This window comes from Manacus candei, unplaced genomic scaffold, assembly GCF_025592945.1.
Source record: "Manacus candei isolate 608988 ecotype Guabito, Panama unplaced genomic scaffold, ASM2559294v1 h1tg000017l, whole genome shotgun sequence".
Taxonomy (NCBI): domain Eukaryota; kingdom Metazoa; phylum Chordata; class Aves; order Passeriformes; family Pipridae; genus Manacus; species Manacus candei.
The window spans coordinates 22029938-22043465 of NW_026138065.1; the positions used below are offsets into that span (position 1 = coordinate 22029938).

At 37.2% G+C, this 13528-nt stretch overlaps 1 protein-coding gene across 9 annotated transcripts in view; it reads right to left on the reverse strand.

Moving 5' to 3' along the window:
* Window positions 1-13528, reverse strand: part of USH2A (usherin) — a 379342-nt gene that overhangs the window by 341337 nt on the left and 24477 nt on the right. For all 9 annotated transcript variants that reach the window (XR_007903998.1, XR_007903997.1, XM_051783908.1 and 6 more), the window contains exons 4-6: window positions 4757-4892; window positions 3537-3600; window positions 896-1190 (exon numbers count right to left, since the gene is read on the reverse strand). Coding sequence is in view for 7 of the 9 variants with exons in the window: in XM_051783908.1 (XP_051639868.1) it covers window positions 896-1190; window positions 3537-3600; window positions 4757-4892 (495 nt within the window). In the remaining 2 variants the exon portion in view is untranslated. The remainder of the gene's footprint in view (window positions 1-895; window positions 1191-3536; window positions 3601-4756; window positions 4893-13528) is intronic.

The window sequence follows — 13528 nt, forward strand, 5'->3', positions numbered from 1 at the left end:
GATTCTCTCTATTTTTAGCTCAGAATCTTCTCCAATACCTGTGCTGTTTTAAAGAGCACTTCCCTCAGCATACTGCTTGTGCAGAAATGTGTGTAGTAAATAAGTAAAATCCTAGAATGTCACATATATTTGAAATCGCTTCTAACTAAAGGACTAATTCTTACTTATGTAGCCAAAACCTGTCATCATATTCTTTCCCTTCTCACCATTAATGAAAAAAAAAGAATAATAAGCTAGCAAGAATACATAGAAATTTGGTGCATTCCCTGTTGTGAATGCTGCCCCATTCCTGATAAGTCCCTCCTTCCAAGACATCCTGACATTCTTCAACAGCCCAGTGGAGTGTTAGATGAAATATGGCCTCTTCAGTAACCAGGCCTGCCTAACGTTTTCTCCTTCCATATTCTTTGGGAGGCTAAACTACCATCTCCAGAATATCTACAAAACAGAAATCCCCTCTGATAAGTCTGTGTGCTTTCGACATGTTCAACTTCATTCGTCTGCAGTCAGTTTTCTACCAGAGGCATGGAACAAGCACTGTAAGCCTTAACAGAAATTAAAACTAAAGTTGAAGATTATAAATGGAGGTAAAAGACAGCAATCAGTTCCTAAATATTGGTGCCTTCACACAGGATATCCTCTCTGGTATACCTATTCAAGATTACTGCTTGTTACAACAAGCTTGTTACAACATCAAAAGAGAATGACAAAAACCATAATGCATTCTGCCTTTTGCACTGTTACACACCAAAAAAAGGAAGCTTTCTTCCTGATCCTCTAAGGATAAAATTTTAAAGCATAAGGTTTGAATTTCCTCAAAATTGTAAATGAAACACCTACAAAACTATTTTCTTAGTTCTTATTTAATAAATAGCAAATGTAGTATTCCCATTACCTGATACTGTCCATTTTGCAAATCTATTGTGATTGAAACACCACGATCCAGACCTGCAGTATTAGCAAACACAGATGAAATCCAAGTGGTCCCAATGTCATCATCATTGATGTAAGACAGAGGATGGGCTTCTGCATCCAACCTCAGCACTCTGTCGTTAGTGGTATCATCTGCACCATTGGGGATGCAGTACCTCTGTATCAATGGGTGCACTCGGGGATGACTTCCAGGACAGCGGCACTCGGACTGGGTATGAAGATGAGGGAATTTTCCAGAGAATACTTCCAAAATGTCTCTGTCACAGCATATAGAAAAGTAATTACATACATGACAAAAAAGGACAAGTGCCACTTTGTGCCTCTAGGGTCTTAGATTAAACAAAATTCAGTTTAGATTATAGTAGAAGAACTAAAGGCCTGGTTTCAGCACATAAGAATGGGGCAATCAGCTACAAATGAAGCCCCCACAAGTTCTCTATGTTACCTATGGTAAGCAGCAGGCACCTTCAGAAGAAGCACTGCAGAGCTGCTTTCATTGCTCCACATATATGAAATTCCTCAGACCTATGGTATTAAGGGAAATTAGTTCCTTGTTGAGGTGTCTAAAGCTATATAGGATGAATCTAGCCATATATGGAAGGAGAAAAACTCTTAACACTTTATTGCAGCATCATGTCTGGCTGCAGTTAGTGGTCTGGGTACTGCTCTTAAGGATACCATAATGTTGACACATTGCCTGTAACCACAAAAAAGTTGAATGTTTGCACTCAAATCCACCAAAAAGACCACCTTGAACAATATAACATTGCACCGTAGAAAACTTGGACAGAAATATTTTTACTTTTAACTAATTTTAATACAAATGCCTACTTTTTAGCTGCCCCAGTTTGCCATCAATACAGCCATGTCAAATCATTGAGTCATTTGAGTTTCCTCTGACATCAGCAACTGAAATAGATACATAGGGAGGTAGCAAGGTAGGCAGGCAAGCAGGTAGATATATGCATGACATGGGCAGGTCTTTATCTGTTCTTCTCTGGTGTAAAAGAAAGATTTTGTAAGCCTAGAAGATACTGAATTTTTATATTAAAAACCTGTTACTTTTCCCATTTTCCTATTTTATGAGTAAGAACATAATTTTTGTGTACTTCTTAAGTAAATAAATACTTGCTAGCTGCCACTACAAATTCCACAGAACCCAAAGCTATAAGGCCTTTTACACAGACATAGCCTTAAATTAATTGGCACACAGGAAAGACTTTCCTTCACAGTTTATCCCATTTTGGACCAAGTTATTTGTGGATATAAAATCAAATCTACAAAGACATCACTAGGCCAAAACATTCTGTAAAATATCTTATTTTTCAATTGTTAAATTTTATTCATTTCATTGACCTAAATTGTAGTTCAAAGGATTTGACAAGCATTGCTTTGACAAAATGATTTTCATAAAACTTGGAATTCAGATTCACATTAATATTTTCAATTCAGAGAAGCTCAGTTCATCATAATGTCCTGCAGATAGCTGAGCTCCTAGGAAACTGCTCTACATCTTATTGAAAGACTATCATTAAGTAGCCTTAAGGTCTGCAGTCATGAGTGTCATTGCATGCAGCCTACCCAGAAGCACCAGGCAGACAAATAGGACCTGACTACTTCTGGCCAGCTTGAATTGACTAGATTAATCCGGCATGAGCTGGATAACAAAGGTAACATTTCTTTGTAATGTGCTAGGAAGGGAGGCTGGAGGGCAACAGAAATTGCACTGGCAACTGTAATTTGGCCTCAGGAGCGGAGGAAGTCAAAGCAATTGCCCAGAGCTCTGTGGGCTGAGCCAGCGAAGTCATTGGCAGCTTATGGTGACAATCTAATATAGAAAGCAAGGAACAATTCAGACAATGGCACCTCGGGGTAAGGGTGTGTGCATGGGGCGGGGGAAGCACCTAGAATAGCCGACATGGACATCCGATACTATGGGGAATCTGAAACCACAGGAAAGGAACAGCTAAGCATAGCGAGCCAAGCTTGCAGCCACAAAGCCAACATTCTAACCAAGCTGGAGTGTCTGTCCTCTTCAGTTGGATCACTGGTATTTGAGTGGTCTAAAACGGACTAGTCCACTATGTTCCCTCCCTTGCCTTACAGTTTACACGGAGCTCTGAGAAAGCTCTTAGCAAGTCTTATCCACCAGGACTAAGCTTATCAGCACACACTATTATGTCAGAATTATGATGAGTAGATAACACCTAGACAGTTTATAAGCATTGAAATCTAGCAACTGGATCTTCTCTCTGCAGAATACATAGTAAGATTGCAACAAGGACAACAATAAGAAGGAAAGCACATATTTATTACTGAGTGTTGTGTTGCACTATATATACACTACATATACCGCTATATATATTAAGCCTACTTAAGCACAGTTCAAAAGCAAAACACATTAAGTTGCTGAATTTATTTTAACTCAAGATTTTTTAGATTAAGGGTAATCTTTGAAACGAGGTTCAGGAAACTACATCATCACAAGCAATCATCTAAAGAAAATATCTGAAAAGCACTGTACTTTGGGAAATAAGCATACTGTTATCTACACTGTCTTCTCGCCTCACTCTTACTTTTTTACAAAAATAAAAGTTCTTTACCTGTTTGTAAGTGCCACTGGGTAAAATCGAAAATCTTGCATTCTTCCAACAAATTGCTCTAAACCTAAGGAAATATACTATAAATAATCTATTGAGCAGAAGGCAGCTTTGCACTGCATGAGAGCACCTTTAATTCAGCACTCAGAGATCTCTCTTGCACAATTACCCCTCCTGAATGAAACCATCTTGGACCTGGACAAAACTATAGAGGGCAGTGGCTTAATTTTTTTTATAAAAAAGAATGATTTATAATAACTTTATAAGAACATTTTGTACCTATCTCTTTTCTGATTAGAGAGGTGGCACAGGGATCGGCTCATTAGACAGAAGTAATGAGCCAGTCCATGTGCCACCTCTAATTAGAGAAGAGATACAGTAGGTACAACTGTACCTATCAATTTATACAATAAAGATAAAAAGCATTTTAAAATATTATCTTCTTTTATACAATTATTAGTTTTTCAGGATTCAGAATCAAAATTACAACAAAACACATTTCCAAATACAAGCTTTAAGAAATGGAGCACAGAATATTTTCTTGCCCAAGCCCACAGTAAAGTTGTTTTAAGTGACACATAGCCGTATTTAGGAGTTAGCTTCAAATTGTGCATGTTCCTGAAGAGCAATAGTCAGTGTTCTTAGACCAGGAGAGCCAAGAATTTGTGAAAAGTAACAAAACATTCCCCACCATTCTGCTATGACTATGTCATGCTGTAGTACATATAAAATTCTAGATGCAGAGGAAGAGTAAAGCTATTAGGCACTACTAGGCTGCAAGATTCTCATTCTGCTAGTCTTTTACATCGGTATTGATAGAACTGAAGAACATGGACAGCCAGAAATCTTCAGCTCTGTTCCTGAGTCTGCACAGAGAGGAGCATTGTCTAGTGGCCATGCACAATTCCATTCTGAAATACTTGCATATATTTACTCAGAAAAACTATGAACATAAATTATTGGAATGTGTCATTTTACATGCATGTTTTAAAGAAGGCAGGAAAACCTACCTATATTATCCTACTGGATCATCTACCAAACTTCTATCTTTCAGCCAATCTTTTGAGAAAGCTAATTGTATAATAGGAATTTTCTTCTGCAGGAAAGTATTACTTCTTAGCATATAGATAACTTAAAATTACTCACACACTTCTTTTAACCACAAAATGCATATTTTATTTTGTATATTCCAATGCATTCCACTAAAATACTACAAGATTCACCTGTGAAGCTTTGTCCAATTTGCAGAGTACCATCAGCATCAGTATCTGCAACTGTTCCCTTAAGAATCCTTGAATCAAAAGGTGTGTTGTCATCTTCCCAGCCATTCAAGAAGAAACTAATTCGGCTGTGATGCACCTAGAGAGTCAATGTAAAAGGGCAAACACATGGTTTATTATGCAATCACTTTGATTTCTCTACATGTTGAGTCTATCACTGATCAACCAATACCATTACTTCAACCTTTCTGCTATGTTTCTTTATTTGCAGTGCCTACTGAAAGCAGTTACCTCTTTTCTGTCCATCCAGATGCATAAGGTGTAAAATTTCCACAGTATTTAAATCAAAGAAGAAACTACAGTACAGGGATCTGGCAGGGAGGGGGAAGAGAGGAAAAGGAGAAGGGTGGGTCTGTTTCACACGGCACAAGGCTGGTTACAGCTATATCACCACTTCAGGCCATGGGCACATGTTATAGCTGTCACAGCTCTTCTCATACACATCAGTTCAAACAGGCCTCAAGGGGCTGTATACCATGCTCAGGATAACCAAGTGCAGCACGTTTCAGCCAGGCCTCTAACACCCCTCCAAAACACCTCCCTAACCCCAGCATGCTACTTTCTACAAGAGCTGAAGGGAATGGTATAGGAACTGCCTACATCTGCTTTACACCCAGTGGCTAATTCCCTCACATCAAGGGAACCCTTGGCTAGGAATATGCACTCAGCCAGCACCCCAGGGTACTGTTTTCTGCAAGTGTTCCCTTCCCTGCCAATTCATTTTAAATCTGAGCTAACGTTCATAGAAATACTTTATGGCGTTCTCCCAGCTCCACAAAGTCACGAGATGCTGAGCTTTTACAAAGTACTTTTTTTTGCATTAAAAATCCTCAGGTTTAGGTTACCTAAAATTAGGAAAATTTTATTAATATGAGAATGTCTTTCAGCCTTACATTTTATGAAATTCAATCCTCTCATTTCAAAAATATAGGTCCATACAAAATGAAAACAGTAGGTATCATGGCTATAGTCAGCTTCCCATTAATGAAGTTAATTATACTTCAAACTAAGTTGAACTTATCCAAAACTTTTATTTCAGAAAGTGATTTATTTGTAAAAATGAAATTACTTGATTTTTAGCAATAATTAGCTTGCATAAGGCCTTTTTCACATGAGAACTTGGTAGCTTTCAGCATTTGAAACACCATTTTTTTGCTGCCAATTTACAGAGCAGTATTTTAATTTTGCAGATATGGATGCCTGGTGAAACGTGTCTATCAAGGCCAGATAAAACTAGAGTGCTTTAGCCCGTCTTGATAGTCATGCTAATCAAAACAAAATAAACATGGAATAATTGCTTCCATAAGAACAATATCTATGTAAGGACACAAAAGGTTTACAAGCCAGAATAATTTGTTGCAAAGAGAAAAGACAGAACTTATTTACCAGTTAACAAGATACCAGCTTGAAAACCACAATATAAGCACTCACAATACTATTCTGCAATAAAGTCTTTCAAATTTCAGACCAAGATAAACGGACACAATTATCTATAAATCTGAGCTCAGATGATCAGCATCAGTGCCTTGGGCAACATGAGTCTATCAGCATTTTAAGAAAGAAAACATGAAATAAGATGGAGGGTTTTGTTTGGACTTTTTTTTTTTTTTAGGCTTCACACAAAATTGTACAGACGAATTTTTCCTCCTTAAACTGCACTTTCAAACATACACATGCATGCTGAGCTTTATTGCCATTTCCAGATTCAGTCAATACTTCCCAAATTTAGACAGGAATATTTATTGCCCTTCCACTGATGGAAATTTGAAGGCTATTATCATAATTACTAAGCCTGGAGATTTGTTCAAAAAGTTATTGCATATGAGTTTCACCACTCAAAATACATCTCTCCATTTTAAATTATCTTTTGTGTTGACACATCAATGACCTAAATACAACAGTTTTTTATTTAATTTTAATTCAAAGCCCTCTAAACATCTGATGCCCTATTTGCAAGAGCCTAAGTATACGTATATGTGGTGGTTACATCGCATTTTTTTTCTGCATCACATTTTTTACAGCCTGTTACTGTCATTTGGTGTTTGACTGTTATCATCATAAAAGATACAGGCTTTTCTACTTTGTTATTTGTAGCATTATCTCATGTTTTACAACATCTTTGCACAACATGCCCGCACATGAAATATAACTAGTGAAAAGTTCTCAGTGGTATTAATGCATAAAAAAGAATGTGGTTCCATCTCTACTGTCTTTACCCAGCCAAAAGCTGATGAACAGCCAATTTTCCTTTATCACATTAGCACAGCCATGAGGGAAACACATTTGTTCTAGTCAGCTACACTAAAGATACTATTACCAATCTAACATATACATGTTTTATATCAGCAGTATTCTCAGAGTATGAGGGAGCCAACAATATATTATTACTAGCATGACAGTTTATTTAAGAAAAGAAAATTGTCTCTGTAGAGGGACAGAAGTTAGAAATGTATGGCTAAAGCTCAGTGTCACTGGTCTAATAAAGGTAATAATTCTTAAGCTTTCTTTATAGCAGGTAACACTCCTGTGGCAGCTCTGTCATATCATTCAAATAAAAATGTTGCCTTTTACAAGTTTAAGAGTACCTTTATTTTTAGTCAGATATGAAGCATGTTCCCGCTTTCCTGTTTCCACTGTAAAACATTTGTAAGGGGAATTCAGAAATGGGTGCACTCACCCCCATCAGCTTCTTGCAAACTTACTGTCTCAGACACAGCTTTATAGGACCCAATTCTGCCTCCCCCCATGGTAAGCAGAGTGCTTACCTCCATGCATCCCCTACTAAAATCAGTGGGTCTATTTATGACTTAACAGCAACAGAATTGAGCCCTAAGTGACCAGGTATTTTTACTTGTTGAAAACAGGTGACTAATGACAATTTTAAATCTCCCTCCCCCCCTCCCCCACCACCAATCTCTTCGTATTAAATAGGATTTAGAATAGTTGGGTTTAATATAGCACATCCCCAAGGTAGCCCTAAGCACTTTACAATGCTGAATTGGATATCAGTAGTGCAGTGACTGTGTAAGGCAAAGGCAGCAGTCATTATGCATTTGGCAGTAGCTCAATGTAATGATCCCCCTGCTGGTTATTAAAGGGGGTATGAATATCTGACATGGGAGGAAAATGTAGGAGGGAAACCATGTGTGGTATAAAAAATCCCAGCGGCTCTCCACTGTGGGAGGAGAGGAAGTCTCAAAGTTTGGTGTCAGTTTAGACTAAGCTAAATAAGAAGAAAAGCTGGCACCAAATCGGCTGTTTAATGTAGTTATTTAAGGTCTCCTGACCGATAGCATTAAATTTCATACAATAGCACAGAACTAAGAGAACATTTTCCCTTCTGACTAGGACAACAAGATTATTCCCCTGTTGTCTTTACTAATAACGTTCAATAGGAATTTGTCCCAAGAGAGTAACAGGAGATGGGCAGGAAAGGTTGGCTTCATGGTTGCGCAGAGCTCAGGACCAGAAGCCTGGGACATCAGCCCTCTAATCCCAGCTCTGAAACCGCCTTGCACTCTCCTACTTCCCCATCTGTCAGATACTTAGCAAATCACCTCATAAGGAGGTAGCAAGGATTAGTTACTAAGATACATTCACTCTGAAACTACATCAGCCCCTGCCAACATAGAACCTAATACCAAGCAATGGAAAATCTATTTGATGGTGAACTGAGGTGGTGAAAGATGTTTGCACTCTTTCCTCTAATAGCATTCTTGTTATGATGCAGAAGGGTTTCAAAGAGGAGAGGTGCTGGGCCAAAGAGCTGAGAGGCAAGTTCCTTTAACGCATCCTGAACTAAGCTCTTACGGTTCTTTGGCACAAGCAAACTGTGCATCAGAGACAGCAATACCAAACCAAATCACTTCCTACATAGGAAAACTTCCTTGCCCTGTGGGTCACTCACAGTAGTGCAGAATCACAAAGCCACAGAATGGGTAAGGTTGGAAGGGACCACAATGGATCATCTGATCCAACTTCCCTGCTCAAGTAGGGTCACCCCAGAGCACATTGCACAGGATTGTGTTTATGCTATTGTTAATAAAACAAGATAGGTATAGAAAACACATTACAACTTTATTTTCTCACCCAAAGACCTCTGCTATTCAGACCCTACCCATGAAAACATAACAATGAAATTTAACATGAATTTTTCCACTTGGTTTGGATCAGGCAGAGCTTTCATGTGAACAAAAGCCAATATTTTCATGTATTAACTGTTAACAGAACTGCTAACTTCCACTGTATTGCAGCAATCTGTGTGGCAAAAAAGAAGCAACACAACTGAATACTCCACTTCAGAGCAGTTGCACTGGCTAAGGGAATATGGCAAAAAGCAGGAGCAGCTTGCTATATAAGAGCATGGCAAGCTTGTATGTTAGTGTGCCTGAACACTTTTTGAATCTCAAACCACCAACAGCTCAGAGACTTCACCAGTCAACAGCTCAGAGACTTCACCAGTCAGCCATGGTTTCTATATATTAGTACCCTGATTTTGCACAGCTGCTCCTTGAACAGAGAATACAATGGTTTTTTTCTTTCGCTTTTTTTTCATAAGCCTTGTATTGTACTGATATCTATAAGTATAATGTATATTGGTATAATCAATGTATAAATAAATAGTATGAGTTAAAAATAAAGAGTATAACAGGTATCATAAAAATAAGTAGTACCACAAAAAAAATTAGCAATACGCTTTAAAAAAAACCAAGCTGAATATTCCTCATCATTAACACAGAGGCAGAACAGATTTTGATATAAAACAAAAAACACAGTTATATTGACTCCACTTTCTTGAACTACAATGACCTTTTCAAAGCCAAAGCCAATTTGAGGGAATTCTGAGACCACAACCTACAAAGTTTTGTCTTTCATGTAATAACAAACACATTTATTACACTGCAATGTACATGTGTGATATCTGGCCCACTTAAGCAACATACATTTTTTTCTTCACACACATTAATCACCACACATTTTTTCTTCACACACATTAATCATTCTGTCATCAAAATGTCCTGATACATATATATAAAAGGCAACTGAGACAATTTTAGTCTCTTCCATGTGGAATTGAATTGCACCACTTAAGCAAAAATAAATGAAGTTAAGTGAATCTTTCTTCAGTGGACACTATGATCTTTTGGCATTAGTAAGATTTTTCTATTAAAAGTCAGTTCTAATATTAAAACTACCCATATACCTTGTGGAAAATGATTTCTAATAAATAAGATAGGAAGAAGAGACATAGAAAAGAGTCCTTTATGTTCTATTAAAAAAAATCCTAAAGAATACCTAAATATATTATAGCAGAGTGCAATATCACTATCCAGAGATCAAAGCTTCACTGAACTAAATGACACACAGATGCAAGAGTCTCTTCCCAAAATATTTTACAATTTGTAATTATTATATGCTCCAAAGACATAGTTGTTTTTCAGTTAGTACAATCTTTCCCGATAGGTTATCTTTCCTATCCCAATATTTAATGTCATGGGAAAGATTTATTAAAATATTACAGATAAATTAAAGGGAGTTATTTCAAGACAACATTAATCTCTTCTACTGGTTGAACATACATTCTTTTTACTCTTATTCATCATAGCTCCTAGTAACCATAAAATACAATTTAATCTTAAAGTTTCTTCTCATCATCTATTGTATAACTAGATCACACTGTCTGGCAAGACAGATTAATAAACCAGAAGAATTTCTTCCCAGATGCGTAGGCCGTAAATGAGGAGCTTCACAACAAAGAGAACTCTGGCACCAAAAATAAAAGAAAAAAAAATCTTTTCTAGTCATTTAAGTCAAATGATACTAATCCTGGCCTACTGAGTTATCCAGCCAACTTAGTGATGCCAAGTACTTGGACTGTAACTTCAGCTCTTATGGCTATTTAGACCATCATACAAAGTCTCAAAGGGCAGGGGCAGGACTGATCAACATACATAAAACAAGGACGAGGACCCAAAATGCATCTTCTAATACTAGGAAATTAATGCATTCCACTACATGTAATAGACACCACTGTTTTCATACAAGATGAAAAACAAGCAGTTCAGGGATCTATGATACAGACAGTAAACGAGATTATTCCAAAACTCAGGTATCTGCATATTAAAATTTTTAAAAAGCAGCTAATTTTTCATTTAAAAATGCAAATTTAGCTAGATGAAAATGCAAGTTAAATTTAAAAATTTAATGCAAACTAAAACACAAGGCCTGTTTCTCAAATATGAGGTAAAAAAGCAAGTTCTCCTTGAAACAAGAGAACAAAAAATAAAACGTAAGAAGACTCAAGTCTGGTTTTGTTTTTCTTTTAAATAAGCTCTATTTGCACAGCAAGTAGTTTCTCAGAAATAGAAATAACTATTATAAAGATGATACATCATTTGAAGAATTTTAAAGTGCTTTATGAGAAGCAATTAGGCAGCTATATAATTTACCTGTAAGGCATAAAAAAAAAAAAAAGGAAAAAAAAGTGCTTTTTATTTTCCAGCAGAAATGATCCCTCCCTTTACTTGTCTTAAAAACTAAAGTGACTCCAAAAAAAAATAAAGTTACACAGGCTTTACAGAGATGTAAATTAAAGCAGAAGTTAGCATAAATGATTTGCTTAATCATTCAGAAGTAACAAGGAGTCAGAGATTATGAGAAATCCGGAGAAGCTGCAACTCATCCAGCTCAAATATTACTACACAACGTACCGTTACAATTGCTTACTGTCACTTAATTTGGTATGGTTCTTACAAAAGTTGCCAGCTAAACATAGCTTGCTATCTGTTAAAATAACCAAGATTCAGAAAACCTTTTTTTTCCTTCTTAAACATATTGCAGATTTGTTGCATCAGGAACTTTCTCAATGAGTTCATTCTGCAGGAACAGACAGTGTATTAACACATTTTCTCCCAAGGTGAGAAAACAGATTAAGGTTATGACCAAAATGACAGGCCTGTGGCTTCCTTGAATACTTTAATAGAGTCAACAAATCAACAGTGGTCACTGATGACAACAGAGGAAGGAAGACAATAGATGGAAGGAGCAGAATTAGTGATGCTGTTATAATGGTCTAATCAGAAACTTGAGCATAAAAATTTTTTTCACCTTCAACCTGTCTAAATATGCTCTTTTTGCCTGTTCATATAAAGATATATGGCATATTCTACCACTGGCGGACATTTGGGTTCACATCTTTACAAAAGCAGGTGTGAAACAGAAGCATAATGGTTAATAGAAGAGTAAAGGGTTTTGCATATCAAAGCGATGAGACACACACAGGTATGTATTTCAGCATTTTCTTGAATAATTGCAAATCTTGCTGAACCTGTAGTTAAAAAGGCTTCCACACAGCTTTAATACTTCATAAATGAATTTCTGTAAAGAGGAAAGGTCAGTGATACAGACTTCAGCAACAGAATTTGGGGGGAAAAAAACAGGTTGAAACCATTAGCATGAATCCAACCTTACATTCAGCTGTAATATAAGCAGAGCTAGCGACCAAAAATCACAGTGCTGCATTTTACATATCTTTTAAAATCTGACCATCTATGTGCCCTTAAATTGATGAATCATAAATGGCAGACAACTTTCTGCCACAATTCAACACCTTCCTTCTCCGAATAAATTGCAGAATTTACACACCTTGAACATACATCACAAAGGCTCCTTCTCCATCACCCACTTCTGCCTTATTCTTATTTTGCATTAGTCTACTAATATTTATTTCTTCTTTTTAATCTACGAAATTTACGTTTAGCTTAAAAAAAACCCCAAACCTACAAAACAATAATAACAAAAACCCAAACAACAAGAAAAACATAGTGAATACAGGTGGGAGCAGATTCTATGTGCCCAAGGACTATTTTTCTCAAACATTAATATAAACAGTTTATCCTGGGAAGGGGAAGGGCAGGCGCTGAGTTCTTCTCTCTTGTGACCAGGACCAGAAGAAATAACATGAAGTTGTGTCAGGGGAGGTCTAGGTTAGACATTGGGAAAAGGTTCATCATCCAGAGGGTGCCTGAGCACTAGAACAGGCTCCACAGGGAAGTGGTCACAGCACTAAGTCTACCAACCTTCAAGAAGCATTTGGACAACATTCTCAGGCACATGATGTGATTCTTGGGGCTGTCCTGTGCAGGGCCAGGAGCTGGACTCGATGATCCTTGTAGGTGTTTTTCAACTCAGGATATTCTATCATTCTATGATCCCCAAACTCCTCTGCTCCTCCCAAGCCTTCAGACAATCTGTCTGTCAGCCATCTTATGATTGCTTTAGAAAATAAAGAGGTGTGGTAGTTCCCACAGTTCAATCTGTGCAGACGAGCCAGGATTCCGTGTCACAATCAGCCACCTTGTACTCCACCTATTACTCACTGGCACTAGTACACAGCCTGCTCCTATAGTCTTATATTGATTATCTCTCCTTACAACGTACCACATGCAGCCTAACTCAAATTTAAAACCTTAGCTGAATGGATAATTCAAGAATAAGGACTATCACGGTGATGACATTATTGCTAGAGATGTTTGGGCAGATGTCTTACATACTTCAAATTCTCCTGTGGCCTTTTTTTTATATTTTTTTCCTCCTCTCAGAGGCAAAGCTTACAACCCTAAAATAAAAGGAGTTCACTTTTAGTCTTCTGCACTTTGCATTTTAATTTTTTTACTTGGAATGAAAATTGAGACAACACAGAGGGAACTTGGCAGA